The sequence below is a fragment of the Trachinotus anak genome, unplaced genomic scaffold, assembly GCF_046630095.1.
Source record: "Trachinotus anak isolate AG129_WGS33_773 ecotype Australia unplaced genomic scaffold, CSIRO_AGI_Tana_v1 ptg000010l, whole genome shotgun sequence".
Taxonomy (NCBI): Eukaryota; Metazoa; Chordata; class Actinopteri; order Carangiformes; family Carangidae; genus Trachinotus; species Trachinotus anak.
Genome location: NW_027273861.1, coordinates 26,245,439 through 26,264,083, shown reverse-complemented (window position 1 = coordinate 26,264,083; position 18,645 = coordinate 26,245,439). Strand labels below are relative to the sequence as shown.

Sequence of the window (18,645 nt, the reverse complement as noted above, 5' to 3'; positions counted from 1 at the left end):
CAAACCATCAGTGTGTTTCATTACGGCTGCAATTACATGTATCAAGTTCAAAGTAGCAATAAAGTCTTATTAAAAAAAAAAAAAAAAGGCTATACAAATTTACATCTGCAAATTCTTTATTTTATTTTATTTTATTTTTTTTTACTACAAGTATACAAAACTGGACAGACAAATCTATGAAAATGGATTGTATTTACAGAACAAAATTGTTGAAGGTGGAGAGGGGCTGGACAGGCATGCTGTGCTGGTTTTGAAGATCAGGACAGAGACGAGGAACGTCATGCTGAGGACTCGACGGAGGCCGACTGCAGGAAAACAGAAAAAAAGTGCACTTAACATAACAGCAGAAAAACAGAACTAACATTGGGGATTTGTTTTCTTCCTGCCTTGCATCTCTATGGTCTTAGGAGAGAAGTGTTTCCAGACTGCTGGGTTGTCATGTAAGGCTTCAGTAAGAGCTCTCACCACTGCAGTTCTAATTAATGACTTATGTCCTTTTGCAAACTGCAGACAGACATTTATTCAGAGACATGGACTTCAAGTGATGCAAATAGATAATGTTGATCCAGTCTGACAATTTAAGACTGCATTAACTTCCAACCTCAGTAACAGCTGATGCTACATCTCTAGGTGGAGGTGCTCTGTGAATGAACTGTTTGCCTCTCCACAGATGAAAAGCCACTTCAAGGATTTTGGAGAAGTGAGTTTCAGTGCATCGAGTCATGTCAGCTTTTACAGGCAGATAAACTGAAAAACAATGACTAGAACTCCAGAACCATATGCAAGTCACAGCAGGGTCCTCTCAGCGCTGTCTTGCAAAGGTATCAGTATGTAAGACATAAGCCTATCACTCGCCTCCTGTGATTTTCCCTCCTGGACTCCATTGCCGTTGCTGGCACTAGAGTCACCGCTGCCATTAAGTGTGGCTTCCTGTTTCGCTTGTTTAGCATCAGTGTCCTTTACTGGGCTCTCCTCCTCTGGTTTCCTCTGTGTAGAAACATAAGACCAGGACAAGGGGGAGGAAGAGAACACTGAGGGCTTCTGTACACAACTGTATTCAATGCAAACAACCTTTCTGCTTGACATTTACAACAGCGCAAATTAAGCTGCATGAGCAGCCATCACCGATATGAATCATGCACACAGTCCATTATTAGAGTTTGATTTTCTGGGATTAAGCTCTACCACAATATAGTCACCTACAAACACACACACCACAACTACGGTAACCAACACAAGTCACACTTCAGTCACTGCACAGATCACACAAAAGCCACAACACGTCAGCAGAAAGCTGCAACGCCATCCCTCCAACCAAAGCAGGCGAGCACACAGACCTTACAACATAAAGTAATGGTAGAGTTCTGGCAGATTGTTACTCCAATATGGAGTCGGCTGTGAAGGTTTTCATTCCTTCAGTTACATGACAGCTGAGATTTTATTTTGCTCAGCAAAAAACCCACACACACACACACACACACACTGCAGAATCATTCACTTTTTGGGGAGGACTTCAACCTCTGACCAGTCAGATAAAACTGACTGAAATCAAGATGAAGAAAATTTTGATTAAACAGGAACTGGCAAGAAGAGATGAGTAGGTCTCACCTTTTTCCTGACGAGGTGGGAGATGTCTGAGACTGCTTTGGAAGACGAGGCGCTGTCAGATGATTTAACTGGAATCTGAAACAGAAAAGTTTGGGGGGGTGGGGGGGTTCAGGTGTGTTACACAGCAGATATATTAAAGGTTTTAGATCTATGTGCATCAATATAATGTCCTTACCTGGCTGGTTGTTGCAAATGCTGATGAAGATGATGGGCCGCCGTTTTCACATAGGAATGCTGATGAGGTTGAGGCGCCGCCCTGCAAGAGGTTAGTCAGTTACCCAGAGCCAAGGTTGTACATTTTTATGCCGTTTGTACACTCAACTACACTTTCTGCTCAGTTTTTCTACTAGTATATTTCAACAACAGTCACACAAACCCTGGCAGGGCCAAAATATACAAGAGCACTCTTATGTTGAAACGATTGAAAGCCAGGCCGATGATTGTGCACCCACTAGTGTCTGCTGGATGGCCTGGGAGGCAGTGCTGGCTGTTCTCTGGCTCTCCTTGGCATCCTCCACCTTTTCCCTGATGTCGGGCAGAAGCTGCTTCAGCTCCTCCATCTCATTCTTTTCTTCTGCGGCTCCATCCGCTCCCTCTGCAGCATCTATCACCTCCTGCAACCTGGCTGTAAACAGAATGGACGAGTTTCACTTTAAAGTGTCTTCCAAAGAGGTGTCACACCCCTGCCAGTCTACTCGATCATTTTATCTACAGATGAGTTAGCTCTCAAGGTTATGTGCACAACAAGGACACGTTTCTGAAAACAGTCTCCAGACAAAGACAACCATACCCAGACAGGTCTCGATGACTTTTATGGAGCTGTTGTAGTGCTGGATGGCCTGGCTGTACTGGTCCATGCAGCACAGTGTGGTGGCGATGTGGTAGTGGGTCTCAGCCAGCAGACGACTGTGGGGGGGTAAGTGCTTCAGCTGCAGGGTAAGACACTCCTGGAAGTCTTCTAGTGCCTGGGGGTAGTTACCTGGGGAAGGGAAGACATTTAGTTTTTCTAAACTGTAGCATTTCATTAGAAGTGGAACTAGTTGCCTCATTAGAGGTGAACAATAGGAAGATTTCAACATGGTCATGATAAAAACGACTCACATTTCCACACTAATGTTCCTGTGCCACTGGTCTGTACTTAACTGTATGTAATTTTTTTTTTAAAGCCATACACAGAAACTACAATCTCTTAACACCATTTAAATGTTTAAAAAAAAAAAAAAACTAACTACAAACTATTAGGTGATGAACAGAATCAGTCTGAACATCTGACTCCACAAGACATGTAAGTGCTTTGATTCAGAGGAAACTGAGGGTAAAAGCTGATCCCCTGTATGAAAGGTGAGTGTGACAAGTCTGTCCTGGAAATTCAGCCTGCTGCGTGAAACATACCTGATTCAGCACTGACTTCTCCAAGTTTCAGAAATGCCTGAGCCGCCATCAGCTGTTCGTCTTTGCTTTCTTTTCTGTAAGAAAATTATAAGATTGACTATAAGGCAAATTTATTCCACACAGTCTCTCGTTCTCAAGCAGGGTTCTCATGTCTGAATCTGTATACAGGTGTTTAAGCTCATGCTCAGTGTAAAGCTTTCTAATGATTTCTTAAATGTTGTACCTTTTAAAGATGACTTTAGCCACCTCCAGCATCTCCCAGGCCAACTGCAAGTTCCCAACTTCGTCCTCTTCCTGAAAGGTGAGGAAGGCATACGTTAAATATGAACATTCACAATTATGTCCGAGACTTCAAAGTATGGAAACGCACCTTATCTTCTCCATTTTTCTCTCCATCCTCCTCATCGTCATCATCATCGTCGTCGTCGTCATCATCATCTGTGGAAGCAACCGGAGGATAATTACAAAGGTAATTACTAATTTCTCTATAGTGTGACTTAAGTATAAACTGAGTGCAAATGTACTCAAAATGGACAAAAATGTTTCCAACAGTGCAGTTTACACTTGCTCCAGTGTGTCCCCTTCACCTTTTGTGACACCAGTTAATGCTGACTGTTGTGTCAAGAAATACCAAGCCCGTGCTACACCCATCCACACCAACAGTGCTCAGGATCCAGAGATCTACTGCCCTCAGGTTCCTCCTCATCCTGTTTGGCCTCTGGTTTGGATTCCTCGTCCGCCTCTCCATTCTGCTCCTTAACACTTCGTACCTCCTCTGCCACAGTTTCCTTCCCAGGAGACCCAGAAGGATTTGCCCCCACACTGTTCACAGGAGCACCTGAGGTCTTCTCGGCTCCATTCACTGCAGCTTCCTGGACTGAACTCTTCTCTTGCTCGTTCACAGGGGAGTCTGAGGCTTTCTCTGATCCATTCACGTGTTTGACTGGAGACTCTGCCACACCATTTTCTTTTTTCACCTCAGCAGGGCTCTTTGGATCTTCAGACTTCAGCTTGGTGCCAGCTGCCTCAGTCACTTCCTGATCAGCCATTGCGTCATAGACCTGCTTTCGTAGCTCATCTCTAGTTTTTTCTGAACCAGTGTCACATGAGAAAATTGAGTTTTTCCTGACAATCACATTTGCCTGATAATTCCACTCATGTTCATTTTGTCAGAAGGAATTTGTATTCAATGCTGTCTTGTTATATTGATGTGTGTAGGCACCAGGAACTTTAGGCATCATTTTACAAGCTGGATTTTATACGTTACTAAATAAGCGTGCCATCTTCTGAGCAGAAATGCCACTTTTATGAAATACAAACATAGGGAATCATTTGGGGAGATGTAATCAAACTTTTACACAAGGTAAGCACAGTCATTTGTCTATAATAAAAATCTTACCCTGTTCCCTCAATCAGGCAACCCTAAACGAAAATGGAAATGTTTATGGTACTGACCATCAAGGTTGTTGGCACTCTCAATATTTGAGTTGGGCTGCTCCTCTTCCTCCGATTCTTCTGGGACTCCCTCCAGGGCATTACCGAGGACACTGTTCTCCATCCTAACCAAAACAGAAGGAAGGAGGCCATCAGGTTACCCAATGTAAACATAGGTACTGCTTAAAGGGGAAGGAAAAGTGTCAAGTCTGAAATTTGTGCTCTGAACCCAATTTTTTAAAAAAACAAAAACAAAAAAGCAAGCAAATATAAAGCAATGCATGAACCAACCTGGCAAGCTCCAGTAGGGACTTCCCACACAGGAAGAAGGCCTCTCCACACTCATCTGCAGTGTCCCCGTACTTGGCAGCCCTGGCAGGAAGAAAGTAGAGCAAACTGTGTTCTGAGGATCAAAGTACAGCCTAATATTACATAATCAAAATCACGATACTGGAATACAGTTACAAGCAGAGGTATGATCTGACCTCATTTCAAGCCCAGTATAAAAAGCTGTTAAAGAAACTTTCACTTTCCCTTTCACCAACACACGTAAAGAGCCATAGATCTTCACAGAACAAGTGTAAAATATCAGCTCTTTTGTACACAAGCATTGATGTTAACGGTGATCATTTCACATTACTGACAGCTCAAGTACTCACAGCATGCTGCAGGCATCCTGGAAAACACTGACTGCAGAGACAACATCTCCCATTACTAGATGTCTGTTCCCCGTGCCGATCAGTTTCTTTGCCTCCTCCATGACATCGACAGAGCTGCAAGTAAAGAAATAAAATGCACATGTTGGTGATAACTGTATTTTGTAGAAAAAGAACTAAGTCAGTCACTTTTTTCCTCTCCTGTAATTTTTAGTAATATACCATTTCATTTCAAACAAAAGATGTCATTATATATTCCGAATGCAAGATCCAACATTGATCATATTGTGATGATTTTATGAACTTTTATATTCAAAAATGTAATTCCCTTTGTAAATGTATACGTTTTTTCTAAGATTTCATCACAATAAAAGAGAATAATGTACAATTACTATAACACGTTTTTGAAAACACTGAGAATTCAGTCTGCCAACATTTAACTTGTGTTTTTTTAAATTCTCTTTTCAGTTTTCTTTCATAACAGTTGACTGTAACTTCCATTTGTAAAAGCTACTTCTGTGACTTTAGGTTTAATTAGATGAAAGAGACACGCATGTCATGTGTTGGATAACAATGTGAGCAGATGCTCGGGGGTTTGCTGGGCACATTCTCACCTGTCTGCTGCAGCTGATGATGATGATGAGGATGATGATGAGCACGGCTTCTCCTCCACACTGCAAAAGTTCAAACTTGAGTTGCGTAAACGCCAAAACAAGTCACCTGACCAAATTCTCAAGTACAACCGCAGCCGGCAGTTGAAGTTTGACTGTTGACGAACTGAGTTGACGTCCGGAGACGCTAGCTGTGTTGTTGTTAGCGCCGTGTGTCGTTAGCTCGCTAAATGTGGTCACCGATGTTCCTCAATAGTGTTTACTCTCATCAAAAGAAGCGGTTTAACACACTGCGACTTTAATAGTCACCGTCTCTGGCTGCACGTTTAAATAAACCACATATCTCCCAACCAATGCTTAACACAGTAGGTCGCACACGTTAGCTTACAGGCTAAAAGCTAGCTAGCTGTGTTTTCCCAGCGTACGTTATTGTGACCGCAGAGAAAAATCACAAGCGGCTCTTACCTCCCGGAGCCGGACGCGGCGGACGTTTCCTCTGGCATCTTTTCGGGACGATAGTAGAGACGGTGGGGGGGGCGGAAAACAGGCGGTGTGGTTCTTCGGCGAGTGAAGTACGGATGAAGCTCTTTTGAGAGTCTTTGTTGGCGCGCTTAAATAGAGAAAAGAAGGGTTTCTATTTCCGCCTAACTTGGAACGCGGGAGATTGAGTTTAAAGGGGCCGCAGCCCGAATCGTGATGCGTTCCCTGCCCGTGGGAAAAAACAAACGCATGTCTCAAACGCATCATGTCGGGCCAAAAAAAAAAAAAACAGTTTGCATCCTTCACTTAAGTAAAAGTGCGAACACCACAATGTGACAGGGTTTCTGCAGAGTTCACTATATCAAATTTAAGACTTTCATGAAAATGTTCTTAAAGTGCATTAATTTACTGCTGTAGTTAGTTGAGGTGGAACTATTTTGGAACTGTTTTATATAGAACTTTATTTATTTATTTATTTTTATTTATTTATCACTTTTAGCTGTTTAAAAATGACTGTCATGACCCAAAGGTGCCAGCAGATGGCATCAAACATCCACTTTAAATTATGTTCACTGATCACACTTCACTCGTAACAGTCAAGTTTAATGGACCCAATTTGGAGGAGCAGGCGTTTTAAAACGTGAGATAGACTTTATAAAATAAATAAATGAAAGTGCGGCCACGTAGCTCAGTGAGGTGTGAGTGAACTGCTTTAATTCTTTATGATTACGATGCTTTTATTGTGATGTCAGTGTTTTTACTGTGATAAGTTATTGTGAACACTGCGATAACTGCTCCACAACTAAAGAGTATTTAGAAAGAAGTGCAATTCAAGAGTGTCAATTAAGTAATTGAGCTGCAGGGAGGGGGGAGGGAGGAGAGGGGGGGGGCTCAGACTGACACTGGGCTCCGGACGGATTCACAGGCTGCAGATGAAGTTTTCAGCCGCACTGCGCCGGACGACACTTTCTGGGATTCATACTAAACATCCAGACTCTTCATCTTCTGACTGAGATGTTGCGATGTTCCGCGCAGCCTTTCAAAACGTGGACTCGGTTTGGGTGATTCTGCTCTATCTGGTTGTCCTGCCGGAGACCGGCTGCGGCTCAGCCGGTGCAGACAGCTGTCATGAGGTGAAGACAGCCTACATGATGCGCCAGATAGGCCCGGTGGAGCTGGTGCCAGACCAGCCGGGAACAGGTCGGTCACTGCCTTTGGGAATATTATAGAAGATTTTTTATTAGAAGTTATAAAAACCGGGATGTAAATAAGCACATTTACTGAAGCCCTGTACCTGGATATCAATTTGAAGCAAACTTTAAGTCTCTACTCCACCACATTTCTGAGGGAAGTGGGCTGTAAACTTTTGACTCCACTCCATTCATCTGACATCTATTAACTTTTCACTTTTCAGGTCGAGATTTAAAAAAAAAAAACACATGCTGAGTTTATAAATTATAATATGAATTATAATACATTTTAAATGAAACTAATAGAAAATGTATTATGTAGTTTAAATGTGCTCCACCCTGAGCAACTCCACAACATCAAATGTCATATTCACATCAATGCATTGCGATATTTAAGTAAATTTTTGCTGAAATGACCTTTGTACTTTTACTTAATGTAAGAGATTTTCAGTGTAGGACTTGTAATTTAGTATGTTTGTTAAGTATTCCTTACTTAGGTAAAGGATCAAACTCCTTCATTCACAGCTGGAATTGAAATTAAAGTTAATATCTGTCCTGCTTTGAATTTCATGATGTTAAAAAACATTGATGTGAGTGTGACTTGTAGCCCACACAGGTTTTAGACTAAAGCTTTAGAAATGCAGGACCAAATTCCAGATATTAGACATCATCACTGTGCTGCATAAGCCAACACCTAATGGAGAGAGGCTATTTCTGTTGAAAACGAACCTAAATAGATCTCCTAAATGCATGCTTGGCTATAAGTGGTGGTGTTAAGATGCTGTTTTCTGAATGTGAATGCCCATTTTAGATTTTCCCTGGCTTATGTGAGCTCCTTTGCACATTCTTACTGACCTGCAGACTGTTGCAAATGTGCAATCATTTCTTAATTGCTGAGTGGGAGAACATCGTTTTCTGCAAAATGGCACCCAAAAGCAAAACAAAGAAAGGTACAGATCATAATCACGTTATATAACGAGCAGATATAAGGGAGTCTCAGCTGGACCTCAGCAGACGACACTCCTGCAGCTGCAAGACTCATTTACCTTAAGGTGGCCAAATAAGGCATTGTAATATTTCTATGATGTCACTGTTATTACTGCACTGACTGGCAGTGTGCCTTGTGCTTGTGATTGTTAACAGCTAGTTAACAATATACTGTGGTGACCTTAGCAGTCTTTGGCAGAGCTGTTTGCTAATTATAGATAATTGCGACAGCAGAGTCTTTGCACCAACTTTGAACAACATCTTTTCGTGAGGCGTTCATTGGTCTGCTGCGGGCCAGGGATGAATTAGCTCGAGAAAGATGTCATTTTAAGCAGGTTTTCCACAAGTGACTGACTGTTTTCTTCTTGGCTACAACCACATGAACCATTCACTTCTGTGATTTAAACTGAACAAAGGCGGTTGTTCAGGAAATGTTGTCAAATAAATACTAAACTCAAACTTGCTTAGTTAGTTAGTTGAACTTGAAGTGTCACCTCTGAGTATGAAAATAGCAGTTCCATCAAAAACCCTTAGCACAACATCCACGTTCTTTTTTTTTAATGCAGAATTAATTTATGCACGCCACATCGGTATCTGAATCATGCTGGCTGAGTGGTTGTTTCCAGACTCAGATCTTGAAGCTTTTGACTTCTGGCCGTCTGTCTGTTGTCAGGCCTCCAACCAACCTGCTGTCCTAACTGCAAACAAGGAATGCACCATACAATTAGCAATAAATAGTAGCTATTTCAGCAATGTATAATATTCAGCCAGAGTTAATATGAATAGCTCAAAGTCTGACACAGGTCTGTGTGTGTGTGTGTGTGTGTGTGTGTGTGTGTGTGTGTGTGTGTGTCAGGTCAGACATAGGTGACCGGTCCATCTCTCTCATCTCTCTCTCTCTCTCCCTTTATCTCAGTCAGCTGCCTGACAGCTTGGCTTACAGCAGCCTACCAAAGTCAGACTGCTCCACACACACACACACACACACACACACACACACACACACACACTGAGAGACACTCTGGTGTGAGTGGTGAAGTGTCGCCCACTGTGCATGTCATCATGTCAGGTCCCAGAAGGCTCATTGTAAAATTATTTTTGTGTGTGTTGTCATAAAGCCTTGTGCATGAGATGCTTTTAGGTCCCTAAATGGATTAACTAACTTCACTAAAGTGATTAAAAAGAAGGATCTTTTTGGTGATGATACGCGGGAAAGAACTCAAAACAAATCTCTAGCTCTAGTGTCTATTGAGTATATCTCAAGCTGCACATATTGATGAAATTTATTCTGGGCCTTTACTCTAGAAAACTATTAATGATTTATCAGAGTAAGGGTCACCTCTAAAGGTTCATAAAAGCCTGTGCAGTCTTCATGAAATATTTCCCTCCACTGAGCATTTTGTGTTGGATGAGATTTAACCTGCAGATCTGCAGTGAAATGACCAAGTCTGAAGCTGTTTCCCATCTGTGCGTCTTTCAGATGAGTCTCTCCGAGTGTGTGTCCACTCTGGGCCCACCTGCTGTACGAGCAAGATGGAGGACAGCTACATGGCAGCTGTTCGCAGCGAGACGCAGCAAAAGATGCAGTCTTACAGCTTCGAGCTCAAGTACCTGATCGCTGGACACACCAGGGCCTACCAAGGTAAAGGAGACAGAGGTATAGAGGGAAAGTGTGGAGGGAGGGCTGAGATGCATTTTTTTTCCTCAGTCAAATGTATTTTCTTCTAGCAGTAATCAAATTGATCAATAAATCTGCAGTTTTGGTAGCTGATTAACTGTTTAGTATTTCTTTTATGCAAAAGTGCGCCAAAATCTTTTTGTGCGTTGCTGTTTTTTTGTTGTTGCTATTTCATTTGTTTTCATTTTTCACTATTTAGTGTCATTTCATAGACTAAATGATTGGAGGGAGACGTCTGTGGGTGGTTCAACATCCCAAATCAAAGTGACTTTAATAGCAGTGGTGATTCTGGTGTTTTAACAGTTCTGTCAAGTGCCCGTGGCCCCCCCCTGTCATTCTCACTTTGTGTGTTCATCATGAAATGGCTAGTTTGTGTCAGGGTGGTGGTGCGAGGCCAGTTTATGTTGTGAGGCGCCACAGTGGCTAGCCAAACAAACAACTGATGTTCGATTGAGTCTTTGTGGGAGCAAACTCTCAGAGGGAGCAGCGGAAAACTTTGTTACAACTCTCCGCTCTCCTTCTGCGTCTGTCTGTCTCTGTCGCCGCAATAATCAGGTTTTGTTCTTGACCAATGAGAGAGCGAGGGACGGAGAATGTTTACATTCAGTACGTATCCGCAGCAAAGTGTTGTTGCCGTGGGCAACAGCCGGTCTCTAACGGCTGCTCTGAATAGGAGGAAGAATACTCTGCTTGTCCACTTGTCTCTCAACGCTATTCACCAGTCTGTGTGAGCAAGGGTGTGTGTGTGTGTGTGTGTGTGTGAGAGAGAGAGACCTTGTGTGTATGTGTTTACGTGCATGAATGTGTGTTTGTGTGTGTGTGTGTGTGTGCTCATGTAGTGCAGAGATTATGAGAGGGATAGAGCTGATGAAACCTAGCAGACAGACATAGCAAACATGTACCTCTCTGTTTTCTTTTCGTCTCTCTCTCTCTCTCATCTCTCCTGCTGCATCTGAATGTTCCCGGGCTCAGTTTCAGCTGCTATTTATGCCCAATGGAGGGCTAAACCATCCATGGGTAAAATTAATGCAAAACACCCATACACAAAGAGGGGCCGGCCAAAAACTGCAGCAAGTAAGAGGAAACAAGCAACAAGAATTTGATGCATTTACATGGAAATTAAATACACTCAATACGCCTCAATACACTGGAAGTAAATGGGACTTTTGATTATTTTGCTCAAAATGCTGCAAAAAATTGCAGAAAAGAAAAAATTCTTCAGGCAGAGCAAAGAGGAAAGTTATGTTAAAGCCTTTATTTGGTCGAGTATAACAGTTTAAAACACTGACCTGGTGCTGGAAATGATAATAAACATTGATTTCACCTGTTATTATAATGTCCCATTCATACATTTACAGTACAGGTCTATGGGTCAACCCACTACTTGTTTTAGGGTGAAGGTGAAATTGATAAATCAGAAACAGTGTGCTGGATTTGTCAGGACTCCTCACTGCCAACATTTTTAATTTAGGCAATTTTTGTAGTGGCTGTGCCAGATATCACGAAACATGGACGAATGAAACAGTGGCTGCCTTTACAGCTAAACGATTGTGGTAGAAAGTGAGAACTTTAGCTTTTTGTGTGCTTTTGTGTGCAGTGTTCCTCAACAGCTGAGCTGAATCTCGAAGGATCCTCTCTCCAAAGCACCGTGATTATAACCCACTAGAGAAACCGAGACATGCCCAGAGCGGTTGTAGTCAGGCTCCATTTACACCCTGTGGATTACTTTGTGTGTGTGTATGAGTGCGTGGGTGTGTGTGTGTCTCTGTGTGTGTGTGTGTGTGTCTGCATGCTTGCGTGTGTTTCTCCTGGCACTGTCAGACCCTTGTGCCCTCTTCTCCACGTCGCAGCTGTTGTCCAATCACATAGGGTAAAGAGCCAATCACATGACCCCAGAGTGGTCTTTGCCCTGTCACTCGATGCCGTGTGTATTTGAGTTGCTATTGCCAGGACATGGGTATGCAAACACATAAAAGTAAGACGTTCTCACTCAGTGCTTTAGTCTAAAGAGCCCCGCCACTGCTGCTGTACAACCTCACCCCCCCTCATCCCCCTCCCCCACCACCACTTTAACTCCCTCCATTCACTCACTTTATTTAATGTATTCAGGTGGAAATGAGTATGAAAGCAAATACCATGTCACTGGTGTTTTAATTCCAGTAGAGGTCTTACTTAAGAAAAAAAAAACATGCATACTATTTAATACCATCAGCTGAAGTGTCCCTGCTTCGACTTATGCAATGATTTCCTTATTTAGTACATTTGTGAGTTACTTAATAAATTCCCTAATAAATTGCTGTCACTTGGAGAGTCAGGTGGCTGCAGCTGTGATAGTGAAATACGAAGATGACATGAACACACACACACACACACACGCACACTGACACACTGAGTAACTTGGTGAAAGTCACAGACAAATAGGTTTGTCTCACTCTCTCTCTTACTCCCAGTAGTCTGTGTGTGTGTGTGTGTCAAGATGCCAGCAGATTGACATCATCCTTTTTACTTGGCAAGTTTCAAACATAGCCACACACACACACACACACACACACACACACACACATGCAGGCATACAGCCTCTGTTAAGGGGGGGCGGTGTCCACTTTATTAGAGCCTGTCGGACACAGGAAACACAGTGGATCATGAGATTGGGCCTCTCATTATCACCTGACTATAGATAACAGGGGAGTGAAAAAGAGCTCAGCGATGAATTAAGTTATGAGCTATTTTCAGTCCAAGGTCGGTTAGACAGAGAGTTCGTATTCAAGAAAACAAATATATGCACAGATATGGAAACGCCACATCTTAATGACATGTATCTATGTCAGCTGTGCAACCATTTGAAATCAGAACAATTTTACGTGGGATTTCTGTATAGAAGTTACACAACACACTGTCTATGTGCTATATGTGTGTATTTATATGTTTGTCTTTTTATGATCGGATATGGAAATGTACTTTATAATAATAACTGCTGTGTTTAAGTATATTTGCAGTGGTGGACGACGTGCTCACATTGTTTGGTTAAGTAAAAGTTCTGGTTCTTACCATGTGATTGATATATTATTATGTACGACATTATTAGATTAATACTGATGCATCAATGTGTTGCAGAATTTTACCATTGTAGTTGGTTGAGATTGAACCACTTCCTACACAGTTTAGTCCACTGGTTCCCGACTCTAGTGGTAGGACCAGTCCAAAGAGTCACAAGATAAATATTAGGTGTCATGAGATGATTAATGGGAGAGGAGAGAAGGAAAACATAGCTCTCTAATGTTTGCTTTTTGTGAAATATTGGATAATTTGAGCTCTTAATGAAATTAAACCATGTGAGATGTTCAGAGTCTCTCTGGTGGAACTGCTAACAGCTCATAGACATCTGACATCTAGTCTATCATGTGTTTTTTATGGAGTAAAAAGTGCGGTGTGTCCCTCTAAAGTATTGTGGGCTAGACGCATTAGAAGCAGACAGTGGAAATCCTCAAGTAAAGTTCAAGCACCTCAAAACAGGGCTGCACAATTCATTGAAATATAATTGAAATCGCAGTATAGCCAGGTGCTATATCTAAATCACAGGAGCTGCAATTTGTTTGATAAAGGTAAAATATGTCACACCATTGTTGTGCATTGTTAGCACCATAAGCACTGTGCTACAGAGATGCCCCCCATAGACTGTAAATAATGATGGACGTAACCTCCGTGACGTCACCCGCGGGTTTCTGAAGAGGGATTTTCAAGCTCAAAGTGGGCTGCTCCACTGTCGCCATCCTGCCGGTGCCTGAGTCCACCGAACTCCTGGCTAATCCAGAGAGCCGGGGCGCATGTAGACCTGAGACCTGCTCTACAGAACTTAATAAAGTCTGAATAAAATTTAAGGAGTTATATATAAAAAATAAAAAAAAAACGTATAGTTGTCATGAAGGAGGAAAGTAGCTATAGAGACCAATACCAGTTTTTGTACCAGGCTGTAAACATGTTTATTTCTGCTGTAAAGTTGGGCATTTTATCATGGGAGTCTGTGGGGACTGACTCACTTCTGGAGCCAGACTCGAGGAAAGAACTGCAGTTTTTGGCAATTCTGTGTTGGCCTCATTTTTCAGCCTTGGAGGTTGCTGCTTGGATGCCCCAGCCCACAAATCATATTCTCCAGATGGAAGGGATCAAAAATCACATCATCAACATTTTAAAAGTTTTTTGGTAAAAATGAAATTGCAAAACAATCATTCTAACTGAAATCGTGACTCATATCGCAATCAAAATATGTGCCAAAATAATCACAGTATGAGGTTTTTCTTTTTTGGATATTGTTCACCCCCACTCAAAACTGTACTTAAATTAAGTAAGTATGTCAGTTTCCACCAAATACATTAATAGGTTCACTGAACAGTTGTTGAGTTGTTCCTTCTTGTGTCTCACAGAAGACAGCTGTTGCTCAAATATTTTTTTTCTTCCATGTGCTCAGAATTATGAAGATGACAGGAAACATTATCACTAATTGCTTCTCAAATCCAATTCACTGTGCAAGGCACTAATCTTATTTTGGATTAGCCAAGCAGGCTAGCAGAGAGGGATGGTTGGTACTCAGACATTTCCCAGTGATCAGACAGGAGACTGAAGAAACTGGATATCACTGCTAACAGTAGATAACTATGTCATTGCTTACTCACATCATTTATATTCTTGACTAGTCATCACGGATGTTTTGCACATACATACAAACCCCTGTCCCTCTGTCTTCTCTCTTTTTCCAGAGACCTTCGAGTCGCTCGTGTCCTTCACGCATAACCTGACCAGCTCCCTGTTCGACAGCGCCTACTCCGCTCTGGCATCCGACTGTCGCCCCCTTGTGCTTCAGCTTTTCAGCGACATCAGACGCCACCTCTCCGGAGACTCTAATTCCTTACTAGACAACAGCGTGCGTCGATTCTACAACGACCTCTTCCCTTTGGTTTACCGCCGTCTGCTCAACCCTGGGATCGGCCACATGTCGCTGCAGGCCTACCCCTCCACCTCCACCGCCCACGACGACTGCCTGCGGCTGACGCGGCAGGATGTCAGCCCCTTTGGACCCCACCCTCGCCTCCTGGTCAGCAGCCTGTCCCGTGCGCTCGGGGCAGGCCGAGCGTTGAGCCGACTGCTCAGACTCGCTGGAGAGGTTGTGAATGCGACCGAGAGGGCGACGTTATCCAGAGAGTGTGGGCGGGGCTTGGTGAGGATGCAGTACTGTTCCCACTGCAAAGGGCTGACGCTGATACGGCCCTGTACTGGATTGTGTGTCAACATCATGAGAGGATGTCTGGTAAGTGGTTGAATGTTTTTGCATTTACTATTTAGATATGTGTATATGTGTGTACAGTAAGTTCATCAGAATCTATATTCTTGAAAGAATGGTTTGACATTTTGGGAAATACACTCAATTGATTACTGGGGTAAAGTGAGATAAGAAGATTCATGTCACACTGATGTTTGTGTGCTAAATATGGAGCTGGAGCTGGAAGTCCATTAGCTTAGCTTAGCATAAAAACTGGAAGCAGGGGGAAGCAGTTAACCTAGCTCTGTCCAAAGTGCACCTCTAGATTTTACTAATATAGCGTATGTATTTAATCAATACACAAAAGAATGTAAAAAGGATAATTTGCCAAAATGTTGAAATATTCCTTTAAATGAACTTGCTCTTGAACCCCCTCCAGCCTCTGAACTGTTTGAAAACTCTTTCAAGACTGGGAATTTGGAGATTAGCAAAAGGTGATCTAATGCTATTCTCTTCGGATCAGGTGTGTGTGTGTGTGTGTGTGTGTGTGTGTGTGTGTGTGTGTGTGAACTGTACTGTGTGATACTGTTTTAGATGCACAGAAGGCTTCAGGGAGTATTTGTTTTCCTCTGCCTCCTGAGAGGCAAGTGAAAAATCGTTGTACTGCTCCCATCGCTCACATTACTGAATCGTAGCATTTTATCACCAATAAATCATTCCCACATTAAGTTTTAGCCTGACAAATAACAAGAGCATCGCCAAGAGAACTGGCAGTGTCTCCCTTGCATCTTACTGGGCTGCTTCGAAATTTGCTGGACAGCTTTAACAGTGCCCACAATGGAGAGGCTTCTTTATAGCACAAAACTGGAAGATGGCACTGTTCATCCTGCTTGAAAGTTTCTTGGAAGCAAAGAAAGTGTGATGGGAAAAACTCCCAACATGGTTATCCTCTTCAGTAGAGAAAAAGAAAGAAAAAACACATTACATTAATGCTAAGGAGAGTCTGAGGGACAAGATGGAACATTCCTACTGTGAAGGGAACGATTGGGTTCATGGGAAACGCAGTCCTGACTATCCTGTCATGAGATAGAAACTGCCAGTCATCTCAAGCATTGGCTCATTTCCTTCCATCCATTTGTTTTTGATTGTTTTATTTTGAAGTTTGGTGAATTATTAAGTGGTAATTAGAAAAAGGTTCTTGCACACCTCAGTGTTTCAGTGAATCACAACTAGAGAGCACCACACGCTGTCCTCCAAGTGCATTAGCAGCCTTTTGAGAAACATATTAAAACTTGTCTCTGTTTATTTTCTCTGTTTCTCTTCCCTTCCTTTCTCTCTCCCTCTTTCCTCATTTCTGTAACCTCTGCACGCTTGTATTTCCTCTTCTTTTCCTGTTCATTGTCTGATCTAGGTGGGTGTATCAGAGCTTGGCGCCCCCTGGGGGAGTTTGGTGGTATTGCTCCAGCGGTTAGCCGCCACTCTGGCAACCAGCAGTAACCACAACAGCATGGAGTTAGCGCTGCTAGCGGTCCGAAACCAAGTGAACGATGCCATACTGCATGCTCAGCTGCACGGGCCACGCATTACAGCCACAGTAAGCAGAGGGGATGATGGGATGGAGGGAAAATATTCAAGTGGTTTGCTGTGTACACTTTATACTTTTAATTGTTGCATGAAAGAAATTTGGATTCTGGATATTGATGCCAGTTTATTGAAAAAGTATTTGTGCCCCAATAAAATACAATCACTAAAGAGCTCAAAAATAAATCAGAACCGGTAACAGATCACTGAAACATCCTTACTCATATGCCCCATAATAAAGTCATTTGAATTTTGGACACAGACTGAGGAAGGCCGTGGGTTTCTTTCAGCCTGGCAGTTGGATCTCCTCACAAAAGCCTTGTACCTAGATGGGCTAAAAACAGCCTCATTCTTCAGAGAATCTGGGGTTCCCCTCAGTCTGTGTGTCTGTGTGTGTGCGTATGTGTGTGTGTGCGAGTGTGTATGTGAGTGTGAATACAGATCCAGTGCCAGACAAAGACTTTGGTTGGCGGGACAACCGATACCCAGAATGCAGCTTGGTTCTGAGTGATGAGAAAGTTTCTGTGGCTAATCTCTGGACAAACAGACGACACACAAACACATGCATGCACACACTGTTGGAGGAAGAAATAGAGTAGCTGTCCAACTTTGAGAGAACATTGTGGACTTAGTAGAGTAGATTCCTGAGAGGTAAACAAACACAAGCATAATCACACAGCTAATTGTGGCTAATAAGAAAATACCACTTCATTAAATATTTGATCAAGCTTTTTATTCATTGGACACCAACAAAGGCTCACCCCTAGCCCTTTCAAAGTTTACAGGCGTTATGTGCAGCGTTTAGGGCCAATACATAATTGGACCACAAATTTTGAGATCACAGTAATTTCTGTATACAAAGAAAAACTGTGTAAAAAGTTTGTATTATGCTCCACCAATTTGGGTTTTGTGAAAATTGTGCTTGATTTTCCAACACAATAGGACACTTAACAGCACAAAACATATTGTACTTTGTAGATAGCTCACAGTTTTGCTCTTCCAAGGACCCCTGTTGTATTGAAAAAAAAACTGATTTGCAACCATGCAGAGAATTCAAAATAGTCAGGGGAGGATTAGTGGCTCTTACCCCCCTGATTAAGCCTTGGACCCCCCAGAATAGGTAAAAACAAAGGTTTGGGGGCTTCAAACATTTACATACCGTTCTCACCTGTAATTGTAAACATTACAATATACAGTATTACCCATAATCATGCCTGGAAGTATTTTGTAATACATTTTTAGACACCCCTAAAGTGGACCATACCATTTCTCAAGCTTGATGTCAGCTCAGCATCTGCCTGCCGCGCTCCTGTTTGTGGCTCGTGCCCTCAGGTCCTCCTGCCGGTCGCGCTCGAAAATTGAGACACTCATTTTCTTACCTTTCTGAATTAGATTGTGTCAAGTATCTACAGATGGACGCTAACGTTAGCTAGTTTCTAACTTTTGCCTTAAGTTACAGTTGACCTAACCACTGTTAGCTAGTTGATAGCACGCCCTCTCATTTTCAATGTTTGCTTGGCATTTCATTACCAATATAAGATATCGTACAGTATATTATCTAATTTGAGCAAACACTGGTGCTCGGTCGTGAGCAGTGAGACAATGGAGGATTAGTTGTTGTAGAGATATGTTTTGACATCAATATAGAGTTTATTATTTTATTTTGATAGTCTTTTTGTGGCTGTGGTGGTTTAGTTAGTCTTTTACCTTTTTGATAATAAACACCACCCATGTTTTCTTTCAGGAATTCAGGAGTGTTACCTGTTGGGTAACT

General features: G+C 42.4%; 2 protein-coding genes across 5 annotated transcripts in view; one reads left to right on the top strand and one right to left on the bottom strand.

Annotated features, from left to right (window-relative positions):
• Positions 1-98: 98 nt before the first annotated feature.
• nasp (nuclear autoantigenic sperm protein (histone-binding)) lies at positions 99-6,358 on the bottom strand. 3 transcript variants are annotated; one of them, XM_071486448.1, is made up of 14 exons: positions 6,167-6,358; positions 5,705-5,764; positions 5,094-5,207; positions 4,726-4,806; positions 4,456-4,559; positions 3,690-4,090; positions 3,371-3,436; positions 3,224-3,294; positions 3,001-3,074; positions 2,399-2,587; positions 2,061-2,233; positions 1,784-1,864; positions 1,609-1,683; positions 99-987 (listed from the first exon to the last, which is right to left on the bottom strand). In XM_071486448.1, exons 1-14 carry the CDS (start codon positions 6,202-6,204, stop codon positions 787-789), a joined length of 1,728 nt encoding a protein of 575 aa, XP_071342549.1. In that variant the 5' UTR covers positions 6,205-6,358; the 3' UTR covers positions 99-786. The 3 variants fall into 3 exon arrangements, with proteins under 3 accessions (XP_071342549.1, XP_071342550.1, XP_071342551.1); XM_071486449.1 differs by lacking the exon at positions 3,690-4,090 and having other exon boundaries at positions 3,371-3,438; XM_071486450.1 differs by lacking the exon at positions 3,690-4,090 and having other exon boundaries at positions 3,371-3,439; positions 4,460-4,559.
• Positions 6,359-6,498: 140 nt separating this feature from the next.
• The window catches only part of LOC139626187 (glypican-5-like), a 51,312-nt gene continuing 39,165 nt past the window's right edge, over positions 6,499-18,645 (top strand). For both annotated transcript variants that reach the window (XM_071486446.1, XM_071486447.1), the window contains exons 1-4: positions 6,499-7,381; positions 9,839-10,000; positions 14,791-15,338; positions 16,702-16,884. In XM_071486446.1, coding sequence (XP_071342547.1) covers positions 7,204-7,381; positions 9,839-10,000; positions 14,791-15,338; positions 16,702-16,884 — 1,071 coding nt within the window. In that variant the 5' untranslated portion in view covers positions 6,499-7,203. The remainder of the gene's footprint in view (positions 7,382-9,838; positions 10,001-14,790; positions 15,339-16,701; positions 16,885-18,645) is intronic.

What these genes read in the sequence shown, in the direction of transcription:
- nasp (XM_071486448.1), bottom strand. Translation starts at nt 6,204, where the DNA reads ATGCCAGAGGAAACGTCCGCCGCGTCCGGCTCCGGGAG. An exon ending in GCCGCGTCCGGCTCCGGGAG is followed by an intron (nt 5,765 to 6,166) that starts GTAAGAGCCGCT and finishes GAACTTTTGCAG; the next exon opens with TGTGGAGGAGAAGCCGTGCT. An exon ending in TCATCAGCTGCAGCAGACAG is followed by an intron (nt 5,208 to 5,704) that starts GTGAGAATGTGC and finishes CTTTACTTGCAG; the next exon opens with CTCTGTCGATGTCATGGAGG.